This window comes from Mauremys mutica, chromosome 4 (genome assembly GCF_020497125.1).
Source record: "Mauremys mutica isolate MM-2020 ecotype Southern chromosome 4, ASM2049712v1, whole genome shotgun sequence".
NCBI classification, from domain to species: domain Eukaryota; kingdom Metazoa; phylum Chordata; order Testudines; family Geoemydidae; genus Mauremys; species Mauremys mutica.
Window position 1 is genome coordinate 163,207,835 of NC_059075.1, and position 24,849 is coordinate 163,232,683.

The following is a 24,849-nucleotide window of genomic DNA, read 5'->3' on the forward strand; positions in this document are numbered from 1 at the left end:
CAGCATGTGTTTAAAGATGCTGTCTCGGGTTAGAGGAAGAATCACCACAGCTGGGAAACACGGGCATTGCCATGAACGGGAGTGAGGAGTGCGGCTGGTCAGTCTGCTGCCTGACGGGGAGAATTAGGGTTTGCATAAAGTCTGCCCCTGGGCTGGCTGTGCTGCCAAGGGGACACTCGCATGGAAGGAGATCCCTCCAGCCTTGCAAGCTAAGGCTGCAAAGGGATCCCGGCCAGAGCCCATCCCCCTTGCCCCCACACTTGTTCGTCTCTTGTTAGTGGGGCACTGACCTCCACCAGACAGTCTCCCACCAGCCCGATGAGCAGCCGGGCCCCGTGGCACTCGCGCACCAGGGCCGCGTTCTCCGAGCGGTTCATGCAGGTGAAGTCAAACATGTCGACATCCGGGCGGTTCCGGTGGTTCAGAGCAAACTCCAAGTCAGGCAGCTGGTAGTTGGTGGAGAAGTTGGCGGCTTCCTTGGCATAGCTGAGGAGGGCCTCTTGATTGACATTCTCAGCAGACAGCAGGCTCTCTATGTCCGCTTTGTCCTGCGGGAATAGGGTAGGGGGGTTACTCAAAAGGGGATTCCTGGCACATGTGCCCGAAAGTATATTTGTTTGTAAAGCAAAGGGATCACGTCACCACCTATCAAGATGCAGCCACCTCTGAGGTGGAACATGGCAGCTGAATAAGAGTACATAGCAACAGGCATGGGCAGGAAATATAAAGTTAGAACATATCCCACTGAAACCACAAGGAGCGATGTAGGTCAGCAGGAAGTAACACTCATCTGGAAATTTGCCAGGACACATGCACTCCGGCAAGGAGCGCCATAGAGCTTTAGTGGTTGGCACCTTCCATTTTAAGTCTCATCCAGAAAATGGTCTTTCCAGCAGCACTCTGCTCCTAGCACCACACTGGTGCATTGGCCCAGGGTACATCTACACTGCAGCCCCCCGAGTGTGACTGCACCTTAGGCTGCGGTAGTAGCCATGCTAGCTTTAATCTAGGTACTGGAGCCGTGAAGCCATGGCAGTACGAGCTGCCCAAACCCACCTGCAGGGGCAGCTCTAGGCACCAGCAAAACAAGCTGGTGCCTAGGGCGGCAAAATCTAGGGGGCGTCCCCTGCGGCCGGGGGGGGCGGCAGGCTGGGCCAGCGGACCTGCCGCAGTCATGCCTGTGGGAGGTCCACCGGAGCCCCGGGACAACTGGACCTGCCGCAGGCATGACTGCGGAGGGGGTGCTCGTCCGGCGGCTCGGCTGGACCTCCCGCAGGCATGACTGCGGCAGCTCAAGCGGAGCCGCCGGACCCGCGAACCGTCCGCAGCCGCGGGAGGTCCAGCCGAGCCACGCGGGACCAGCGGTCCCTCTGCAGTCATGCCCGCGGGAGGTCCGCTGCTCCCGCGGCTCCGGGGCGCCTCCCGCGCATGACTGCTTGGGGCGGCCAAAAACATAGAGCCGCCCCTGCCCACCTGGACCTTCACACACTGAAGCAGCTCCGCCGGCCAGGACCTGAGCGACCCACATTAACGCTAGCTTGGGTACGCCAGCCGGAACGGCAGTCACACCCAGTGCTCGTGGGCTAGACGTACCCTAGAGAGAGAGAAGTGCCTCTCAGCGAATCCCCGGCACCATTTTTGCATCCTCTGGAGGCCTCCCAGCCAAGCACTGACCCCAGCCCTTGCAAGTGCTGCCAGGATGGTAGCACAATGCCCCACGCCTCCACGTACATGTACCTTATGTTCCAATACGCTGGGCACGTGCAACCCAGGCCAGTGCCCTGGTGAACTCAGCTGTTTGGTCCCATCTCTCCCGCCCTGTTATTACGACTAGAAGAAGGAAAGTGACTGGAATTCAGATTCCCAGAGCTCAGTCCCCAACACGCTAACTACCCACAGCCCTGCCCACGGCTGCCAGTCTCCTCCCCATGCCCGTGCTAGGCCCCACGAGCCCTCTCACCTGCACAATGACCCCTTTTTTGAGCAGGCTCTGTTTTTTGGCCGTCATGACAAAATAGTGGGTGTCGTCTTTGTAGTAGACAATGTTCTCCAAGTCGATACCTGGCATGGGCAAAGGGATAAAGAGAAGGTTGAGCTGGAGCTGGGCCGAGAAAGCTGGCGTGAGAATGCCATCCGAGGACAGGCAGCTGCCCCACAACCTGCTCCAGCCACAGACAGACAGGCACGAGGGCCAGAAGGAACGCAGCAACCACCATCCCAGATGAGGCCAGGGAGCCATCTACTTCTATGGGGCAGGGGTCTCCAACAATGGCCAGTAGCAGCTACTTCACTGAAGGAGATAAAACCCCCACAATGGACACATGCCATAGAGAAGTTTCTTCCTGACCCCAGGCTGTTAGTAGTTGGCGTGTGCCCTGATGCATGAGAGTTTATATCTGTTTTATATGTATACAAGAACATAAGTATCCAAATGCAACATCACTTTTGATGCTCTTACTGTGCATATCACAAAAATGTGCAGCTGGAAGGGACCTGAAGAAGTCATCTAATCCATCCCCCACATAAAATTCTGGCCCAGTCCAGCCTCCATATAACCCTCTGGTCTCAGTGCTATCTAGTGGCAGTGAGTCCCACAAGCGAATGAAGCATCACATGAAAGAGAACTTCCTTTTCTCAGTTTTAAGTAGGTTCGTTTTTAATTTCACTGAGGGTCCCTTGTTCTTGTGGTATGACACAGGGTCAACGGAGGTGCCCCATTAATGTCCTTTCTGCAGTTGGCTAGGTTATACACTGTATTTCCCCCTCTGGTAGCTTTCCGTCTTCCCAGCTCAGGCTGACGGCAAATGGCACAATTACCTGAAGCCCCTGGGGGAGAGAGGGACCGTCTCTTTGTTCTGTGTTTGTACAACGCCTGGCACTGTGGGGGGCTGGGCCATGATTGGGGCTCCCATGTGCTACCACAAATCAAATAAACAACATCAGCAGCCCCTGATCTCAGTGCTGGAGTCCCCTTCTCTGAGCACACCCTCTGCTGAGAAGGGACCCCTGCTGCCTGTTGAATGCCCCCCCTCCCCTCGGCCCCATCGCACAGCAGGGGGTGGGTTGATGCAGCCCTGGAGGACGGGGGATGCACAGGGGAAGGGGTTAGCTGACGGGGGGAGGCCCGGCCGACCCGTTTTGTTGTAGAGGTTCTGGAAGAACTGCTGGTTGTAGATGCGGGCCACACCGCTGATCTCGGCCACCTCCACCTCGGCCCGGCTGTGGCGGTTGACGAAGTTGGTGGTGATGCCGATCGCCAACTTCCCGCGCGTCTCCTTCCGCTTGAACCCTGGGGACAGACACACAGACACCGCGCCTGTCAGGCGTGCCGGGGCCCTTCCTAGCCCACAGGAAAGGGGGCATTGGCAATGCAGGGAAGAGCCTGTTGGGGGGGGTGGAGGCAAGGAAGAGGGGTGCAGGCCGAATCAGGCTGGCGAGGGCCCGAACATACCCTCAGGGGTGCAGCGTCCTTGTCTGCTATTCGGCAGCTCCAAGAACTACACCGCCCGACATTCAGGGCGCTCTGTCTGCAGCAAGTACCAAGGCACCAGTGGCGGTAGGAGCGGGGTTTGAGAAGGGCCTGGACCAAGCCCCAGCTCTGAACCTCCCAACCTCTGTGGGCCAGCGCCAAGCTGGCAGTGCACAGCCAGAAGGCAGGACCACGTACCGATTACTGAGCACTGAGGGGGAATTGCACCCTGCCCCCAGGTGCTCCCGGCCCAGCACAGACGCTGGGGAGAGAGGGAAGCACCATTCGGGGCCTGGGGGGACAGTGGCCCAGGAAGGGAGGTCCCCACTGTTTGGTTTTCTCAGGGAGGAGGCAGGCCTGGAGGCCGGGTGGTTCTGGGCCATAGGGGCCCCTGCACAAGCACTGGGAACGCCCCGCTGCATGATGCTACATGCATTTTAAGGTAGCAGCTGTCCAGCCCTGCGGCCCTGCAGATGTTCGGGGCAAGCCTCAGCAGGTGGCGTGACCAGCCCCGGCTATCAGGAGCCGAGCTGTCTCAAGGCCTCTTCTCCCACTCCCCCGTCTCCCGCCCCAGACCCTTCACAGTACAAGCCACGGCGCCGAGCTGCCTGGCTCACGCACATGCCCTGCTCCAGAGAACACTGCATCCCTCCCGCCCCCGCCCCGCCCCAGGCCGGGACTCCATATCCTGCCGACAGACTCCAGCCCCACTGGGTGGGGACCCACGAGAACTGAGCAGAGAGAGAACGACCCCCATCCGCTCCCACGCCAGCCCTTCAGCCTCTCTCTGCTCCCCTCACCCACGAGAAGAGACTCGATCAGAGTCCCGGGACCCATCGGCCCAGCTGACGCAACCAGAAGCACCATTGCCTCCCCTTAGCCTGGCCACCCTGAGAAGGCCCCTCCTAGGCCAATGCTGCTGGCCAGCCCCTGGGTAACGGGGTGCGTCCGGCCTGAGAGGGGTCCCCGTCAGCCCCCGAGCCCTGTAGGGACTGTACGTGTCCCCGAGGTAGAGGAGAAGGAACATCCAGCTACAGAGGAAATGGAGCGCTCCCAGCCCCTCTAGCCAGGCTAAGCTCCGCAGCCTCATGCAGCCTCCCACCCCAGGCTGGGAGAGGAGGGGGAAACATGAGCTGTAGCTCACGAGTGAGCCCTCACCTTCAGGCACAAATTTGCCTCCTCCGGCTGAGATGAGGACGTCAAATTCATACTGCCCCACGGGAGAGGAGCTGGGCTGGAGTGCAGCCTTCCAGCCACCACCTGCGGAGAAAGACAACGGAGAAGGGGGCGTCAGAGGGGGCCTGATCGACACCCCAATATGAAAACTCCCCCATCCCCGTCAGGAACGTTTATACATAAAGTGGGGGGGTGTGGTCTAGTGGTTTGAGCTTGCGGCTTGGCGTCAGGAGTTCTGGATTCTAATCCTAGCTCTACCAATAACTCACTGCATGACTTTGGGTGAGTCACTTTTCTGCTCTGTGCCTCAGTTTCCGCATCTGAACAATGGGGATAATGGTACTGGCCCCACCCCCTGGAGATGGGAGGAGTTTGTGAAGCTGGATTAGCATTTGTGGCACCGGTATTGTTGTTTAAAATAAAACAAAAACCTCAGGAGCAGACCAGACTGAGGGGAAACCGACCCACAGCTCAAAACCACGTCACGAGTGTGTTAGTCGTCTGTGGAGACTTCAGTCTGGGTCAGCAGCAGTTAGCAGGAAAAGAGGATGAATCCCCCAACCCCTCCTCAACCTATCTGAGGGCAGATCTCCCTGTTCTCCGGGGAACAGGCTAGCCCTAGGCAGGGGTGCCAGCACCGTCGGCACGGCACAGATTGGATTTCAGCCAGTGATGGCTGGAATGAGTCCGGGCCACAAGGCTCCAGCTTCCCTACCCCGTCCGCTCCCCTTCGCTGCAGGGGGGATGAGCCCCTTAAACTGCACGTTGACGTGAATTTCAACCCCCAGCAGCAAGGCGACTTTCAGGAGGATCAGCTGCAACTGACGGATACCTGGAGAGAGACGGACAGAGTGATGGAGCAGAAATCAAAGCTCCCCAGAGATCAGTCGCAGACAAAGCCCATTCGAGTCCATCCCCTACCCAGCGCCCCTGCCTTGTGGGTCCCAGACTCCGACCGCTCCCTGCTATCTGACCCAAGGCAGCTCCCTAGCTACTTGCCTGCCAGCTACAGACTTGGGGTCTGGACCTCTCCCCACCATGGGACGCAGGCTGCTTTAGCAGAGCGGGCGGCTGGCACTGCAGAATCCCCTGGAGCGGCGCTGGGGTGGGGGGACCCCTCCGATGTGCAGACCCAGTTTGAAGAGCATGGGAGATGGGTCTCGGCCCCAGAAGGCAGGTGCCATCTGTGTTTATTGTGCAGGCTGGGAGCAAAGCTGCCCTTGGTGGGAAATGGAGTGTGGGGGGAGCTGAAATCCTCCAGGGGCATGCTGGGATGGGGCTCCCTTCGGGACAGCAGGGCCCCAGACCCCAACTCACCCAGCCACAACCACAGGGTACCTTGGCCATTGCACCAGCCTCCCCGACAACCCCAGCCTCAGTGCCCCATGCATTGCCCCCCCACCCTACCCGCCCAGCCACAGTGGCAGGGCACATTGGTCACTGCCACAATCCCCACAAGCCGCAACATGCCTCCGGCCCAGCCCTGTCCACCCCCACACACAACCAACCCCTGCCACAGCGCACCGGGCACTGTCCTGTCACCCAACCCCCCCAGACCCCAGAGCTGTGCCTGCCCTGCTTCCCCGGCCCCACTCACTGATGTGGTCCAAGGCCCCAGTGCAGAAGCGCCCGTAGAACTTCTTGGCGCCCAGCGCCCGCAGGTCGTGGATGGTGAAAGGCCAGAGGTGCAGCACGTTGTTGCGGGAGAAGGAGTCTCTCTTCTCCACCAGCACGACGTGGGCTCCCAGGAAGGCCAGCTCGATGGCGGTGCGGAGCCCGCAGGGGCCGGCCCCGATGATCAGGCACTGGAAGGAGCAGTGACAGAGCTGGGTGCCCAGGGCAGAACGCAGGAGGCTCCTCGCTGGGAATAAGGCTGGGAATAAGCCCACCAGAACACAGCCCCCCTCCCAGTGCTGATCTCTTGGGACGGGTGCGTCTGTCCCCCTGGGGGGCAGAAGGGCCTGACTAGCTGAGGGAGGGGAGACTAGGCCAGGCTGGGATCTCAAGGCCTGGCAGGGCTGAGAACTGGGGTGAAGTGAGCGTATTGCAGACAGGAGAGAGCAGGGGGTCTACACCGCAGCAGCCAGGTGACTCCAGCTGAGCTGATGGAGTCAGGAAATCACTCCAACCCCCTTTGACACAAGGCACGAGTCACACCACTGGGAGGGGAGTGCACACAAACCCTAGGCTAGAAAGGCCTCCAGCTCCCGTCTCCCCTCTTCCCACATCGGGTCTGACTCCCCCGCATTTTCACTGGGCCAGAATCAGGGTGATCTGCTGAAAACTCAGGCCTTGGCTGCACTGGGGATTTGTCCTGGTTACAGCCCCCCCACTGGGGGATGGGCAAAGCCTCTAGCTGCCGTGATTTGCACCTGTGCAGCTAGCCCCGGATTCGAGCAGGGGTGAGCTGTCCCCAGCACAAGCCGCCACTTGGTGTGTCAGTCCTGTGAGTTTGCACCAGTGCAGCTATGCTGGGTGGTGTTCAATGAACACTCGGTGCCCAAGGTGCTCACGGAAGATCTCTTTGCAGACTCTCTGCCTGGGAAGCTCAGCCCTTGAAGGCACAGCTCTGCCAATACCACCCACTGATGGCTGAATTCCTCAGCGTAGACAAGGAAGCCCCACTTTCCCTCTGCTGGGAATTCAGCGAGCTGAATCGTTACACGTTTTAAAACAATGTGTTTTAGTCTCGGTCCCAGTTGTTCTCATCCAAGGACAGATAATGGGGGATCTAATCTCTCTCCCAAGCCGAGTTAGAGTGAACAGCACCACCCTCGACTCTCCCCCAGCACTGACACTGCCTGCAAGGAAGCCATTAACTCCCTGTTCTCCACAAGGGGACACAGGCAGAGAGCTCTGGCTCCTTGCTCCCCACCCCTCCTGCATGCCCTGGGGCCTGTAGTGTCTCTTGGATACAGCAGACACGCAGTACATCCCCCGACTTGGCCAGCATGGTTTCGGGAACACTCCCGCCTGGAGCACTAGTGGAGACAGGGCCCAAGTAAATTTCCCGAACCATACTAGCACAGGCAGAGCTCACCAGGAAGCTGCACCACACCTGCCCTTCCAGCAAGGGGCTCAATTTGCATCACAGGTGGGGTTGTTGAACTGCCAAGACCTGTTTATTCACAATGTCAACACCACAAGCCACTGCACATCCTATCAGGAGCGACACAGGGTGCTCAGATACCCTCTCTGATCCACTCAGCCCTGCCTGGAGAGGACAAACCATTCATCCCTGAAGAGAGCATTGTCATCAGCTAGCTCTGGGCTTACCCCACACCTGCAATGCACCCCACCCCACTCCCAGTCTCAGTGCAACGAACCACAGCTGCCTACAGACAAACACCACGGTTGACAGTGAGGATTCGAACCCACGACTCCCCTTACTGGAAGCACAAGCCCCCACCACCTGAGGTAAAAGAGCAGCTCCATTAGCTATAACTTAGTAGTAGGTTGTTACAGTTACTTGGACCAGCCACTAGGAGGAGGCAAATCACACAGTTAGTCTGTGTAATACCTCCCCCTTGCTCTCAGCATGGGCCCTTCCCTGGTTATACCAGCCATGCCCTCCCTTCTTACCTTGGTGTTGGCACATGCCTTTCCCTGGTCATAGTCTTTGTGTCCAGCCTTCTTATCCAGCTTGCCCCATAGGGCCTTGGCACTCCAGTAGTTAAGGCAGGACTTGAGCTTATGGTAGAACTGCAGTTGGCCCTTGTGCTCCAGAGCCAGCTGCTCACACAAGGCCTGGAAGCTGCTCAGCACCTCCTCGCAGTGGTTGGCACGGAGGAAGGTTTCGAAAAGGGAGTGAGCCGGGTTACCCTGCTCCCCATCCTGAGTGTTCATCCTGGGCACTCGGGGTCAAGAAAGGAGTCTGGAAAGGAGGGAGCAAACCACAGACTGAGCGAGGGAGGCGCTGCAGAGACGCCACCTCTCAAACAACCCCCATTTCACGGATGTTACCCAAAGGCATGACACAGGGGAAGGGAAACCAGCCCCACGGGATCGCTCTAGCAGATCGGACCATGTAGCCCGGTCTCCTGCCGCTAGCTGGCCAACACCCAATGCTGCAGAGGAGGACGCACACACATACACACACCAAAACCCACGATGTGCCAAGCTAATTGTCCAATTATAACAGAGCCCACTTAGGGCAACAGCAGGATTTGAACCCAAGAGCTTCAGAGCTAAAAGCATGAGTGTCTACTGCTTGTGCCAACAGATTAAGACCTAAGACAGCCTTCAGATATGTTACATTTCACAGCTTACACGCAAAGATGTTAGAACATCAAATACTCTGCTGGGAGGTTGCAACATTTTTTTTGTTTTTATTCTTAGAATCCAGAAAGATAACACTGTGACGTTCCCCTGGTGTTATCTGGACCGGCGATCTGCTAGGTCACTCCAGCCCTCGGCTCTGGGAGCCAGCCTCACCCTGCTCTGCTGTGAGAACCCTCACTCCTGGGCTGTTCACACACAGCCTCTGGCATGTCAGCTGCTCCCAGCTAAGTGAATGAACACTTTTGGCCAGCCGCTGCTTGGATTGTGCAACCGAATGACACTAGCCAATATCGCCGGTCCCAGACACAATCCTAGGAATCTCCGTCTTGCACTGTCCAGTTATGCCCACTGGACGCTGCAAGCTTATATGAGTTCATCAATTTAACAAAGACATTGATATGTACCAGGCTTATTATCCTGTGCTAGCATCAGCTAAAGTAGGAGCAGAGAGAGCGTGGGCTAAAGAACTCTAGGCAGAGCGTTCAGATCTGGTGCACAGAGCAAGGCTCCCATGGCCACATTTAGGCACCTGAATCCAAGCGACCCACAAACCCCACCAAACTCCTTAGGAGCTGCAGAGGCTCAGCCTCTCTGGATATCCCCTCTGGGATTTAGAAGCCAAGTGTGAACGTCCTGGCCCAAGAATTGTAGCAATCAGCCCCTTGTGCAAGTGTGACATCAGGGAGATAGGTTAGAAGTCGGCTTCAATGCTGGGCAATTTCCTATGTGCAATGTGCACCTGAAACACACAAAGTGGATCTGGGGAGTTTCGTAGTCTTTTCCTGTGGCATCAGCAGAGGACATTCTTCCTTCCTCTTTATCAGCCATCCAGTTTCGGGAGGGAAGGAGGTTTCCCTACCAGAGAGGGAGCCAGGGCTACCTTAAGCGGGCCGGATGTGAGCTGGGACCAGCCGCAGCCCCAGATTTCAGCAGCCTTGCAAAAGCTCCCCAAGAGACCAGCTGTGGGGCAGGAGGCTGCCAGCTGGGGAGGGGGAAGTTTAGCAAAGAGAACAGAAAGCAGCAGAGGTGTCTGGAATCTACCCGAAGTGGGTGGTAGCTGGTGGTTAGAGTAAATGACTTTGTATAAGTTGCCTTTTTGCGCTGCCCACATCTGACCAGTACAGGCCAACTCCTCTCCCCCCCGCCCCCTCTCCCCGGCATCAGTGGGAGTTTGGTCATTGACTTCAATGGGATCAGGAATCTTACCCCCTCCTCCATCACCTTCTGTTTAGCCCGTGTCCATATGTGAGAGTCCACCACCAGTTTAGCTGCACTGGTGCAAATCCCCAGTGTAGCCGGGCTCTGAGTTGCAGTTTGCACTGGTGCAGCTTCCCCTGGTTTCAAGCAGGGGCGGAGCTCTGCTGGCATGAATAGCACCTTTGCCTGACTGCATTCGTGCAGGAACCCCGGCAAGCCCCCAAGGCCTTTGTTTAGAATTAACTGCTGCTCTGGGTGCTATCTGGATAAAAAACATTTCATACTCTTGCTAGGAGCTTGCAATGTAACACTGCTTTATTTCTCAGAATCCAGAACAGTGGTTCTCAACCAGGGGTACACATGCCCCTGGGAGTACGCATGCCTCTGGGGGTACGCAGAGGTCTTCCAGGGAGCACATTGACTCATCTAGATATTTGCCCAGTTTTACAACAGGCTACAGAAAAAGCACTAGCGAAGTCAGTACAAACTAACATTTCATAGATACATAAATATATACTGCTCTATATACTATGCACTGAAATGTAAGTACAATATTTATATTCCAGTGGATTTATTTTATAATTATATGGTAAAAATAAGAAAGTCAGCAATTCAGTAATAGTGACTGGGTCACTTGTATTTTTGTGTCTGATTTTGTAAGCCAGTAGTTTTTAAGTGAGTTGAAACTTGGGGGTACTCAAAACAAATCAAACTCCTGAAAGGTGTACAGTAGTCTGGAAAGGTTGAGGGCCACTGATCCAGAATACACAAGAACCCCAAACAGAGAAAAACAAAGCAGGCTGCTCCCTAAACATCAAGGCACAACTCACCTCACTTGGCTGGCTGCAAACTGACTCCAATATCTGACTCTGATTCCATGCTCTTTGCCACTGACCCCTGGCCCCTAGCCTACAGGCTAATGGAACACCCCTTCCCACTCTTAAAATGAGAGCTTGCAATTCCAACACAGTCCTCACTACACAACACTGGGTAGTGCCGCAAACCCCAGCCTGTTGTGTGTTCTCTCCTACCTCGGACACCAAATCACTGCCAGGCAAGCTCCAATTCCAGGATCTTTATCACAGGTGAGACAAGCACAAAGCACACAGCAGTGTTTCCCTCTCCTGCTAAGCTTCCAGACAGGGAATGCCTGCATTTGACTTGCAAATTACACAGACTGGAATGGAACTGACAAGGTCGGGGACTCCTCCAAGGAAGAGGCTTAGAAGGATTTGCCTCAAGACCCATGGGAGAGCTACGAAAATTCACAGCTTCTTCCCTGGAGGGAGATCAGTTTCCTCTAAGTCTCTGCACTAAGCCACTCCCAATGAAGAAACAGGTAGGTCAAGGGTGCTCCTGGCTGTAAAGCCCTACAGCATGTCAGATACCTGTCCAGGGTCCCCCTCAGCACAGAAGTGTCTGGTGAAAGGCCCACAGCAAGTTGCAGAGAGAAATGTCAAGATGCCAAAGCCCTCCACAGGGTATCCAAGGGATTACGGCCAAAGATGGAGGAGACATACCAGGGAGGCACAATCATCCCTTAGCATTCCCACTGTCTCAGTGTAATATACGCATTTGGGGCAGATCTTTGCCCTGGCTCTTCTCCCACATCCCAAATCAATCTGTTGCCAGAATGAGCACCACCTAGATGCCTATTCAGCTTAGGACTTGTTTCTCAACTGGAGTGGTGGGTGTCCCTGACTTCTGAAATATCAGGGCCACCGAAACGGTGTTCTGCCCAAGGTGCTGTGCTCTGTGAGGTCAGGAAACATTTTACCAATGGGGAAACTGAGGCACATAGAAATTGTGCAGGAAGCCTGGGGCAGAGCTAGGAATTGAACCCTGGTTCTCACCGGGTTCCCAGCCCAGTGCCCCAGCGCCATCCCCCCAATGCAATAGGGCTTTTAAGCAATAGAACATTACCATAAACTGGGACCTAGCAGTGTGCTCAGCGCTGTACAGAGAAAGTCTTGCCCCAAGGAGCATGCCCTCTAGCCTCTATAGCATCAGGCAGCACATACTTGAGCAATTATATCCTCTCCCCGGGGGCGCGGTGTCACGGGGCCAAAGGCAGAGTGAGCAGCTAGCCAACATGCTCAGTAATTGCCTTGAGACACGCTTCCTGCTGTGGTTCGTGCTGTTATGAAATGTAATTTACGGCACACACAAAAATAGAACATATTCGCCGCCGAGAGGTGACTGGGGAGACCTGAATCACTCAGGGCCATCTACAGCCCAATTAAAACCACATCAACCCAGGGGGGCTGGAACAATTTTTGTAATGGGGCTGCTGCTGATGGAAATCATGTATTTGGTGTTTGTTATTCCCAGTTCAAGCCAGGGGGTGCGGAAGCGCCCCTAGTTCCAGCACCACTGCATCAACCATTCAAGAGTCACGCAATGGTGTTATCCCTCCTTCTCTTCAGCTTGGAACAAACAGCACACGGCATTAAAGGCTATTTGGGGCTAGCTAGTTCCCATCCATGTCTCTGCCCATCCGTTCCACTCAACCAGACAGTAAGTGCCAGGAAATGAGCGGCTGTGAATGCTGAACAATACAATGGGACAATACAATACATAGGAAAAGCACAATGGAAAAGGTCAGTTGGACATTACGGCCTCCGGCCCAGATCCCCAGAGGTCCCAGGTTTGGCTCCGCTGCAATCCACATAACACCAACCAAACCCTGTAGATGCCTAAGGTTCAGCCTTTGGGCATGGGCACTGCTGCCTCCCTTAGGCGCCTGGTACCTAGCTCCCACCTAAGGCCCAGAGCGATTCACAAACCGGGGGAAGACAGGTATTCGGCCAACCTACGTTGCATGTGCAGCCTGATGCAAAAGGTGTGCTCAGAGGCTGCGTCCCAGATTGGGTTGGGTCCCATTCAAAATCCATCCAGAGACAACCCGGTGGGGCCACCCACCTTCTAAGTCTTATCCCTGGTGGCTAGAGCACTCACCAGAGAAGTAGGAGAGTCAGGGTTAATTCCCTCCCAATCTGGTCCACGCCAAATCATTGTTTCATTATTTAGCCACAGTGGAACAGCTTCAGCAAGCGAGACTAAGGCCTGGTCTACACTAGGGGGGCGTGTCGATGTAAGATACGCAACTTCAGCTACGGGAATACCGTAGCTGAAGTCGACGTATCTTATTCCGACTTACCTCCCGTCCTCACGGCGCGGGATCGACGTCCGAGGCTCCCCCGTCGACTCCACTACCGCCGCTCGCTCCGGTGGAGTTCCGGAGTCAATGGGGAGAATGTTCGGGGATCGATATATCGCGTCTAGATGAGACACGATATATCGATTCCCGATAAATACGGCGGGTAGTCTGGACGTACCCTGAGGATCACCACATCAGGCCATTCTCTAGCTCAGGTAGGGTGACCAGATGTCCCAATTTTATAGGGACAGTCCCAATTTTGGGGTCTTTTTCTTATATAGGCTCCTATTACCCCCCACCCCCGTCCTGATTTTTCACACTTGCTGTCTGGTCACCCTAAGCTCAGGGCACACTGGGGAGACCCCTGTTCAAATCCTTTCTCCCCCAGCAGAGCTAGGTGCTTGGAATAGGGTCACCCTCTTGTCGGCATCTCCCACTGGCCAGCTTCAACATACACATACACCCCGCCCGCCGCTTAGCGTGCTGGCCCTTGTGCATCGCATTCGGATGCACCTCACTCTCCCTAGGTCATTGTACAGGGGGCCCCGGTGCCCAGCTCTGCTTTGTGGATCACAGTGTTCCTGTGATTTGCTAGGCACCTAAAAGTAAGGTGCCATGACACCGAGCGTTGCAAGTGGATCTGGGCCTCTGTCTACACTGGAACTGGCTTTAAACTCTTCTCCAGCAGCGAACCCAGTTTGGAGCACGGATTTGGCTGGGAAATACGAACGGGGCCAAATCTCATCCTCATACGACCTCGTGCTGAGACAGCGAATTTCACTTGTCGATCTCAAGGAGCTTTCCCAAGGAGGGTCGGGGTCAGTATAAAGCATTTTAGAATCATAGGGCCACCATTTCATATGATCTCAAAACCCACCCCTGAGCCACATTGTCCCAAGAGTTCAGCACCCCAATAACGGCCCAGATTTTTCAAGAGGGGGGTGAGTTCTTGTGAAAATCTGGCCCCCCACTGCGGGTGCAGCGGAGCTGCTGAACGTCTGGCCCTGAGCGTGTAAGGTTTGGGTCAGATTCTGGTCTCAGTAACTCTGCTCAGTTACTCCAGATTCACACCAGCGCTACTGAGATCAAAATCCTTCTAATAGTTTCCAAACAGGTTTACAACATACTGTGGACAGGCCTGAACCGTGTGGAGACGGAATTTTAAATGAGTTCGGTGAGCGTGCTGCGAAGCCCAGTGTGAACAGCAAACGGCATTGGATCAAAGTCACCAAGCCTCAAACTCCCCACCCCAATGGAAAGCAAGCTGGGTTACACAGGGCAACAGTTCCTTTCATTTGCCACTGCTTTGCTTTTCCCTTTCCGCCCCCTCGACAGCGTGAGTCGCCGTCAGACAGAGCTGTGATTCAAGGCCGTGCTGGGTGTCTATCACTCTCCGGTTTTGCTGTGGTTATGACAATAAACACGGAGAACGGACCGTTCTGGCAAGCCTCAAAGAGGGAATGACTTGGATTTTTTTTTTTTACCAGCCTTGACTCATTTCTCTTAGGCCTGATGGAAGAAATTGTGAAAGGTTTTTCAGAGATGCTGGACACACACAGCATCCATTGTTTTCGCTGGGCTTTGGATCAGGCCCTTGGGCTTTCAGAGGCTCAGGCTGAAAGGCAGTGTGGTCCAGGGGGGAGGGCACTGCAGCAGGACGCAAGAAAGCCATCTTCTAATCCCAGCCCTGCCAATTACCTTGTCCTGTCCTTCATCTATCTTGTCTATGTAGAGCAGGGCGTGTCCTGTCCTGGGTGTTTGTACAACACCTAGCACCACGGGCCCTGACCTTGGCTGGGGCTCTTAAAGTCCGTGTTTCTCAATGACTGGTCCGTGGACCAGCGCTGGTCCCTGAGATCTCCCTGACACAGTCTAGGAAGGCAGCAAGCCAGTCCCTGGGATCGAAAAGGTTGGGAAACACTGCCGTCTGTAATAACCCACACCTCTGAACACCAGGCCCCGAGTCTTCAGCTGAGATCTGATGGAGAAAGCGTCGTGGTTTGTCAGACTGGCCCAGGGAGCAATAAATAACTGACGAGAGGTAGGAACGATAATTAGATGGTGGAAGAGGCCAGGAAACCCCATACCGAGGATGTGGGCTCTGAGTGACCCAGGCAGAAAACGTGTGTTCGAATCTACAGCTCTGCTGTGTAAAACTGGACAAAAAGACATCACTCTCCCTTCCCAGGGCAGCGCTCATGGGGGCGTTTCCCTGTCATTCCACATGAGGTTACTTAAAACCAGGGGGTATTTCTGACGACCCAGCATTCTGCTGGGATGTGGGAACCACTTCCCTCGACTCTTTGGGCATATCTGCACGCCAGCCGGAGGCGTAATTTCCAGCGCGGGCAGATGCACGCTAACATGCTGAGAACAGACGTGTAGCTACGGCAGTGAGAGTGCTGGCTGCCTGAATACAGTCCTGCCCAGGGATCCTAGGCACTGACTTGGATAGCTAGCCCATCCCACCGCAGCTACACTTCTCCTTTTATCGTCTTAGCCCGATCAAAGCTTGCAGACGTACGTCTACCCAAACGGGAAATACACCCCCAGCTCCAATGTAGACATACCCTATGTCTGTCTAATCTATTGAGTTTACAAGCAGTTCAAAGCAAAACCACTGTCACTCCTCTAGGTTTATATGGAAACCCTCAGTCTTGGCTGGAGTCCACAATAACACCACGCTGAAGTTCAGCAGAGAACTCCCTATGGTTTCTCTCTGTTCAGCTTGGAAAAAAGAAAGAATCGGTTTATTGCTGAGTCTTGGAGGAGAAAAGGGGAGTGGATCCTCAGGGCTATCAGAGTCAGTAACAGAACCCAGGGGCTCCAAGGCATTGTCCCTCCATCTTTCTATCTCCATTTCACAGATGGGAAAAGTGAGAGGGACAGGCCTTGCCCAAATCCACTGAGCTGGTGCCAGTAATGGAACCCAGGAGTCCTGACTTGACAGGCCTGTCCATTAACCACTAGATGGCGTTGTCTCCCACATGACACATTGACTCTCCCACTAAGTTATGAATTCAGAAGTTCTATGTGACAGGCGGGGCTGGTAGGACCGCCTACTATCAAGGTTGCCCAACGCCTCCCATTATAAGACCCTGTTTTCAGTTGCATATCCCCTTGCCAAACTTTAACCATTTGGACAGAAATTTTCTATGCCAGGTATCTGCTTCAGGCTGAATCTTTTTGGAAAATCTCAATCAAACCAGTGTGGCCATATCCAAGAACAAGGCTAAGGACAAATACATTGTTTTGCCCACGTTAAAAAATTCTGGTGACCTTTTCTCCTTGATACTTTGGCACAGGGTCTTGCAATTTGGCAGAGGGATGGTCTGCGTGCCAGGGATTGCCTTTTGCTGACCATGTGAAAATCTGCCCAAATTTGGCCCAGTTATAAGCCTTTGAAAAATCACAGTTCACACATGCTCAGTACAGACTTCTTAGATTTTAGTAGCTTAATTCCCTGAAGATTCTGCACAAACTGAGCATGCTCCAACCCTGGACTGAAAAAGACTCTCTCAGCAATTGCAGTTCTGGGCTTTTGTGAGCCAGGCCGGGTCTGTATCTGGACACTTGAACTGCAAGCAAGGAGCCTGTCTGTCCTGCAGCGTGGAGGAGGCGTGCCTGACACGAATGCATAGGGAACAAGAGCTGGCTCTGGAAAGTGTGGGACAAAGGACAGACATAGATTGGGGCAAGAATTGGGGCGGGGGAGGGGAGGTGTCTGAGACTGGAGCTGGCCCGGGGACTGGAAGGGGCACAGGGTAAGAGAGGGAAGCTGGGAGTAGCTGGCCAACAAAATTTTTGAGTGTTTGACTTTGCAACCTTAATAAAGTTCTTTGAATGTAGCTTGTATGTGAATTATATATGATGCTACTGACCAGCACCTGGCTCTGGAACTAGAGGACATTGAGGATGGTCTAAGAAGAAGTGGCTACAAAAGGGACCATGTAGGAGTTTCTACATATTACAAAATTTTAGGGGAACTCAGCGTGACTGAGCTTTGTGATATTTTCCTCATTTCCTCCCCCGCTGGTTCTTCTTCCCCCTCAGTATTTCCTCCTATGGGCACTAACCAGGCAGCCTGAAACTAGCTGCTTTCTTTCCTGCTCTGTGCAACCAGCCACCATTCAGCATCAGGACAAGACAAGTTAGCTCTTGTGATGCAGCTAGAGATGCCCGTTACCCTTGTGAAGTAGCTACAGCTAGAGAGAGGGACGGGCTCAACAAACTGCTTGTCCAAATCCCCCCTGATCTTTGGGGAAGGTAAGGTCCAAAGCCTAATTCAGCAGCTGTCTCAATGGGCTAACCCAAAAACCTGGCTCTGGACACCTCAGATCTTTCCATCTGAATCCAGGCTCTGAGGCTCATGCTTAACTCTAATGGCATCTCCCAATATATGCCCAGAACACTGCAAGCACCACCCTGCATCATCAATGGGGCCTCTTACCCGGCTCTGGAGCGATCGCACTTCTAGGGGATGACAGGGGAGTTCAGTTTCCATGACCCATTTGACTCTAAGTCTCCCTGCTGAGACTGTCAGCAACAGGGCTGGTGGCCTGGGGGAATGTGGGCGCCCTGGGAACTTGACTGAGCTCACGTGGGTGTATGGGACTGGAGAAGGGAAGCCAGAAGTTTCAGGAGGGATCTAGTTTGAGGTGATACCTGCAGCTCAGGAGTGCAAGCTGGTGGCTATTGGTAACCCTGGCCTCTCCGCACGCTCAGTATAGATCTCTTTCCTACAGCTCTGCCTGCCTGCCACAGCACTTTGCTAATGAAACAGGGCAGCCTCGAGTCAAAGCAGCCATGGCCCCTTCCCAATCCAGTCTGAAGCGGCAACAACTCACAAACTCTATATGCCCCCTGCCCCACCGCACGCACCCACCAGAACCTCAAGCTGCCCTGGGAGGACTGGTGAGCCCCAGAGAAAGCAACAGGCCGCATGAGAGCTGCCTCTCGTCCACCCCCACTGAGCAGCAGGGACACAAGTGACGCGGGCCTGGGGCAGGGAGACCTGCAGTTCTCCCTCGGTCGATTGTTCCCAATGGCGTTTTAATCACAAGACACTCGTCACGTGGACGTAAAAACGTGGGGGCCTGTCTGCCTCATGGGCCGCCTCCAGGCTGCTGGGAGCTGGAGATACCCTGTGGCTTGCAGCCCACATGAATATTTCATACCTGCATACTCTCAGCAGCTCCGGGCGGCTGCAGGAGCTTGAATGCCACAAAACCGGTGCTTTCTCACACTTATTTCCCTTTCCCCCGGCGAGCTCCCGGAGGAATGTGATGTGCAGCAAAGGCCAGTCCCATATCCCCCTTTCCCAGAACCTGTCCCTCCATCCCTCGCTGTCAGACCCAGGCAGGAACGGGCTCGGCCCTCTGACCCATTTCTCGGTTGGAGCCACGGCAGGCGCGCCCTCCCAGGGCTCGCTCTAGCTGGTGAAACAGCAGCAGGTGGAGACGCGCTTTATGGCAACAGAGGAATCGTTAACCTGGCCCACAGCAATCCCAGCGGGTCAGGGCGCTGAATCACCGGGTGTGCGTGATGCCGGGGACGGTCTGCCTGGCCCCTGGCGACCCCAGCCCAGCTACGTGCCAGGAAGGGCGGCGTTATCAGGGTGGCAGGGCAAAGTCCAGCCTGCAGCCTCTGGGGCCGGGCGAAGCGAAAGTGGCAAACGCAGCTCCTCACCTGGGCTAGAGAGAGACAGGAGCCCCGAGCCCCAGCCCGCACCTGCGCCCTCAGCTCATTAAAGCCAATGGGAGTGGAGCGGCCTCCTAGGAACAGGCCCCTGGAATGGAGCTCCAAGGAGAGGGGGGCAGGGAGGGGAGGAATAGCCTCCCCACAGCTCGGCACTGGGTGCGTTTGTGGGGGAGGGGATAACAACCCTTCAATCCTGAGGAGAAGTGGAGGCAGGGGGCTCGTCCTCTCCGCAAGGAGAATATCCCCTTTTTCCCAAGGGAGCAGAGACAGGCAGCGCGTGAGAAGGGGGGCAAATGCCCCTTCAGCTGGCAGAAGAGGGGAGGCAGGTGGGGTGAGGGGGAGACTGGCAAGAACCCCTCCCCCCCACACACAGCATGGAACAGGAGGGGGGAGGGGATCGTGGCCCGTGCAGGGGGAGAAGTGAAGGGTGATGCTGTGGGTCCTGCTCCACCTGCTCCTTCCCTGAGGGAGGGAGGATCCACCTCACGGGGGGGGCACAGAGTGTGGGGGGGACATTGAGGCTATTCTCCCCCAAGCCCCCACAGGAGAGCAAGGCTGGCTCCTGGCAAAGGGCAGGGAGCGCTGCCCTGTGGAAGCTGGGACCCCACAGGGTTACCTTCCAAAGACAGGCAGAGACAAAGGGCAGCCCGGCCGGGGAAAGGCTCCCCCAGATCATGTGGGTGTCAGCCCGTGGGCAGAGTCCAGGCAGATGAACAGCTGCACATCGCTTTCCAAAAGATTCATCAGCCCGGCCCTGACGTTCCTCCCCCACCCGCCCGTCCCCACAAGGGGGTGACGGCAGAGTGTGTCCGTGACTTGACACACGCCCTGGGGCTCCTGGCCCTGGCCAGGCGGGGTGCTGGGAAGTCCAACAAACCAGCCAGTCATTCTCCAGAGCAGGGGAAACAGGCTGAGCTGGGGGTTCAAGTGAGGTGACAGGAAAGGCTCCCCCTGGTCCCAGCCCAGTGTCTTTGGGAGCTCTTGGCCTCCCCGCATCTCACTCCTTACTGCAAGGAGCTGGGCCGAGTGCCCTTTAAAGGCCCTGGGCTGGCAGCCTCAGCCTCGAAAGCCCCATCAGTCACTGCCCAGGCTGCTAGGTCATGTCCCCAGGGGGACGGCGAGGAGTCCCTGAGCCACTTTGCCGCATTCCTCCAGGCTCTAGTCACGCAGCGGCGCCTCTGGGGAAGCGCCAGACTTTATTCCAGCAACAAACGCGGGGCCAGATCTGGACCGGGGAGGCGCAGCACGCTCCTGACTCCTCCAAGCGCAGTCAGCGCTAGGAGCACCACCGGCCTTGACCGCTGCTGCACGGACCTGCTAGCCTTTTGCACAGCCCCGCGAGGTGCCGGGCAGAATCAGGCCCAGGACTCCCCAGGGGGCTGCAGGCGCTCAGCACAGAGCTGCTGGAAGGAGGAGTGCTGCCCCCCGCCCCCACACACACCCGGCTTGACATGGTTTCCATCATATACAGTTTAGTTCAGTGGCTCTCAGCCCCCCCCCCCCCCCCCACACACACACTGTGCAAATGGTTTTGGAGAACCCTGCTCCAGCTCTTGTCAGTATCACTTGGCCGGTAGCCACACACACACACACCCCCCACCCCGACCCTGCAGCCACCCAGAGACACCCACGAGGCTCCTGTAGTGCCAGGATCTCTCCCCACTGCAGGTGGCCGGAGGAGACGCCGGCAGGGGCAGGCCCCACCTTAAAGCCCAAACCACAAAGTCGACTTACATGCAGAGGTGGCTGGAGAGCTGGAAGCCCCGGTCTGCCACTGGCCCGCCTGTGGGGCTGAGGAGGCGCATGGGTTGGCTTGGAGATCCCGGCCCCCAGGGTCAGCCCTGAGCTCGCTTCCTGCCTGCAGCGGCTGGGTAGGGCAGGGCTGCGTAGCAGGCGGCTGAGTGTGAATGTGCAGGAGTCCCGATGAGAAAGCAGGAAATTGAAATTAAAACCGCTCTCCGTTTCCTGCTCGATGCGGCAGCGAGCAGTCCAGGCTGTGCAGCTGCTCCTGCTGAGAGCCCCCAGGGCTAATGGGGGGCGGAGGGAGAAGCCAGCTGCTCAGAGGACCCGGCCCCCAGGGAGGTGGGGAGGAGCTAGACAGCGAAGCCACTGCCAGGAGCATCTTTGCGATGCAGGATAGAAAGGCTGCAGGATTAGCCCAGCCTGCCTCCAAGGGGCTGTCACTCCCCGCCCAGAGCTGGGCGTAGAACCCAGGCGTCCCGAGTCCCTGTCCCCTTCTGGACTATGAGAGCTCACTCCCTGCCCAGAGCCGGGGGTGAAACCCAGGGTTTGGGGGCTAGAACTGGCTGGAAAAGTTCTTTAAGAGTTGCCAACATTTTTCAAAAGCGTGTCTGCTCTGCAGCGTTCAGAATGGACCAACTCCCATTTAAAAAAAAAACAAAAAAAACAGAATTGTTACTGAACCTATTCTTGGCTTGCAGAAAACTCAGCTTTCAACACACAAAAACTTTTGAGAACTGTTTCTCTAATGGTTTGGTCACACAATGTTGCAAACAATGTCACAATTCTTCCCCCCCCCCCCCACACACACAGACCCACCCCCCACCCACAAAGACAACAGCTTTCTGCAATTTTTTTTCTTTTTTGTGGCAATTGTTTGGGGTGGGGGAGAAAAATGTGTTTGAAACTATCTGGCTAGTTCTAGTCCCAGCTGGGACTGCTCTATTAGCCACCACTTCCTCTCCGAGCTGGGCATAGAACCCAGGAGTCCTGACTCCCAGCCCCCTGCTCTAGCCTTCTGCCCTTTAAGTTAGCCCCTGTCACTGTTACTCAGCCTGTACTTTTTACAAGGCTCTAAGGACAACCCCCCTCACGTGTTCACTGTGGGGGTGAGCTCCTCAGCTGGTGTCGATACCACAGGTCCATCAGCCCTGGGAGTGGTGAGGGTCCCAGGGTGAAGAGAACAGGGTCCCCTGGAGGAATAGGGTGCCCCACCTGTAGGAGGCAAATGAGACCATGCAAGGCCCAGGGCCCAGGATGCTGCTGCTTGGGGCTGATCCTTTATCTGCCCCTCCCTTCTGGTCTCAGGGCTTCAGACAGGGATGCAGGAACCATGTGTAGAGTTGGGATGCTGAGAGCCATTGAACCAAACTGTCAGCCCTGTCTGTGATGGACACCACGTCAAGCTACAGCCTAGTTAGGCCCCTCTGGCTTCAGGGAGAGTCTGCTGCTGGCACCATCGCCCCCATTCACACACCAGGGCAGACACCCCCTTGCATGGGAGAGCTGCTCCCCAGCCTATCCTTCAGGTGAAGCGAGCAGAACATGCAGAAATCTGGAAGCCTCCCACCACAGGACCCCCCTCGCCCTTTGCTCCCTGGCTGGCTATGCGCCATATTTAACCCTACCCTTGCGCTCAGAGCCCCTCTTTGGATCCATGGGGTTTTATCCATTTTATCCATAGAGGCCCCTTTGTTGTGGTGCTCTCAAGCCCTCTCCCCCTGCCGTGGGGCCAGGACTGGCCCCGTTGAACTCAATGGGAGGCTGGGAGCAGCCCGCTGAGGCCCATAGGCACCGCCTCTATCGCATGTTGTGGGATCAGGCAGTAGCTAAGAAGAGGGCAGCCATATACCACATGTAATGAGGCACCCACCAGCCAGGCAGACCACAGAAAGGGGGTGATTCTGGGCAGGGTGCAGGGCACCATCCAATGTAGTACCCCACATGCCTCCTCATGGGTGAGGCCAAGGGAGTACCAGCAAACACAGCTTTAGGGCATGGTATTTCCTAGGGGACAGAGACCCACTAGCATCCCCCAGCTACCTCCTCCCAGCCCCATCCTTCATCTCTCTTACTCTGGCCTCCCTGCTCTGCCTAGCCCGATTCCTGACCTCTCCCCTGCCACGCACCCCACTTTCACATCCCTCCTTAAAGCCTGCCTCTCCTTTATTATTAGTTATATTACAGTAGCACCAGAGGGCTCCAACCGGGATCAGACAGCCCTTCCCCAAAGAGCTTCTGTTCCAAATGGATAACGGGGTCAAAAGCTGGGTGGGGAAACAGAGGCACGGCAGGGGGCAGCCGCGTGCCCAACGCCTCACACAAAACAGCCTTACTGACTCCCAGCCCAGTGTTCTGTCCATTGAGCAGCACTGTCTGCCCCACACTACCACAGCCCTCCCCACTCCTGGCTGGTGTTCATTTGACTAGTTTAGACCAGTGGTTCTAAACCACCAGTACATGTATCCCGGGGGTGCGCAGAGATCTTCCAGGGGGTACCTCAACTCATCTCAATAGTTGCCTTGTTTTACAACAGGCTACATGAAAAGCACTAGTGAAGTCAGCACAAACGACAGTCTCATACAGACAATGACGTGTTTATACTGCTCTGTACACCATACACTGAAATGTAAGTACAAGATTTATAGTCTAATCCATATATTTTATAATTATATGGTAAACATGAGGAAGTCAGCCATTTCTCAGAACTAGTGGCTGTGACACTTGTATTTTTATGTCCAGTTCTGTAAGCTAGTCATTTTTAAGTGAGGTGAAACTTGGGGGTACACAAGACAAATCAGACTCCTGAAGAGGGTACAGTCATCTGGAAAGGTTGAGAGCCGCTTAGACGCTTTGTCAGAAGGGAGATGGCCCATCTGGTTGTAAAACACAGACACATTTATGTCTCTGTCACACCCACAACTTAACAAGCATGACCAAGTCCTGTGGGCCCCTCTCTGGCCCCCAGAGGGAGCCACACACACCGTGCTCATTAGGGCTTCATTACAGAAACAAAGCTGCAAAAAAGCAGGGGTGGGAGTTCCCTATTCCCCGGGCTCCTGGCCCTGTCTCCAGCAGCGCCTCTGGGTTTTTATAGGTGCATAAACTTTAAGGCGGTTGTTTACAGAGTCGGGGGGAGGGACTTTTCCTTTGTCTGCTTATTTGCATAGGTTACGGAGTGGTTACTTGCATAGGTTACGGGGCGGGGTGGGTGTGTTATATTTGTGTAAGACTCGGCGGTGTGTGTTTCTGAATGTCTGACCCCGCCCCTCCCCGGGGGAGACCCCGCCACGTGCTTCCCAGAGATGCAGAATGCAGGGCCAGGAAATAGACTTACAGCTTGTGGATAAATCTGTCCCTGAAATCCTCTTCTGAGCTCCATTAGTCCTTCCACCCCAGCAGGGCGAACCTTCCTCGGCCCCGGGGCTGCTGCTACCGCCCCGGCAGCGGGGAGGCGGGTAACCTCCTGCAGGTGGGGGCAATCACCGGGGAGTGGAAACACAGAGCGGAGGCTGGCTGGCAAATCAGGTGATCCGAGATCTCCTCTTTATGACCATATCAAAGGCAGGGAGAGCAGGGCGTAGGGGCCTGGGCTGTGCTGAGCCAGACAAAGCCTGGGCATCTCATTCATTTCCTGGCTGGGGTTTCCCTAACTCCACAAGCAGCTAGAGAAAATGCCCCCTTTAATGCCCACCCCACTGGTTACTCAAGTGTAAGCGGTAGGGGAGGGAGAGCATCTGTCTCTACCTTCCTGGGTGCTGCCAAAATAACATTGGTACTTCCACCAGCTGAGCCCTGGAGTCAAGCATGGTCGTGGGGAACTCCTGGACAGATGTAGGGGGCAGAGCACACCCCTAAGCAAGCAACTGATGTGCACAAACCTTACACCTGCTTGGTTACAAGTATGGGACCCTTGTGCAAATCCACCTGAGCATTTTAATAGCAACCAAACAATAGCTCCAAAGAGAACTAAAGGCAGCACAGCGGGTTGTTCAGAGGAGTCCATATGTTAAAGCGTCTCCCTTGCAGCTGTCTCTCTTCTCCTGCTTCCCCCTCTCCCCCCCCCCCCCCCAATTGAGAGGAAGCAAGAAACCCTCTCACCCAGACTGTGTAAGCAAAAGTGGTA

The 24,849-nt window shown here is 55.5% G+C and overlaps 2 protein-coding genes across 6 annotated transcripts in view; one reads left to right on the top strand and one right to left on the bottom strand.

The window, feature by feature from the left end:
* LOC123369702 (F-actin-monooxygenase MICAL1-like) overlaps window positions 1–20,985 on the bottom strand; it is a 43,183-nt gene extending 22,198 nt beyond the window's left edge. The window contains exons 1-8 of the mRNA XM_045015618.1: window positions 20,718–20,985; window positions 8,228–8,519; window positions 6,243–6,450; window positions 5,361–5,477; window positions 4,628–4,729; window positions 3,134–3,289; window positions 1,961–2,061; window positions 291–548 (exon numbers count right to left, since the gene is read on the bottom strand). Coding sequence (XP_044871553.1) covers window positions 291–548; window positions 1,961–2,061; window positions 3,134–3,289; window positions 4,628–4,729; window positions 5,361–5,477; window positions 6,243–6,450; window positions 8,228–8,491 — 1,206 coding nt within the window. The 5' untranslated portion in view covers window positions 8,492–8,519; window positions 20,718–20,985. The remainder of the gene's footprint in view (window positions 1–290; window positions 549–1,960; window positions 2,062–3,133; window positions 3,290–4,627; window positions 4,730–5,360; window positions 5,478–6,242; window positions 6,451–8,227; window positions 8,520–20,717) is intronic.
* LOC123369703 (maestro heat-like repeat-containing protein family member 7) overlaps window positions 1–24,849 on the top strand; it is a 422,324-nt gene that overhangs the window by 115,706 nt on the left and 281,769 nt on the right. The gene's annotated exons all lie outside the window — the stretch shown is intronic.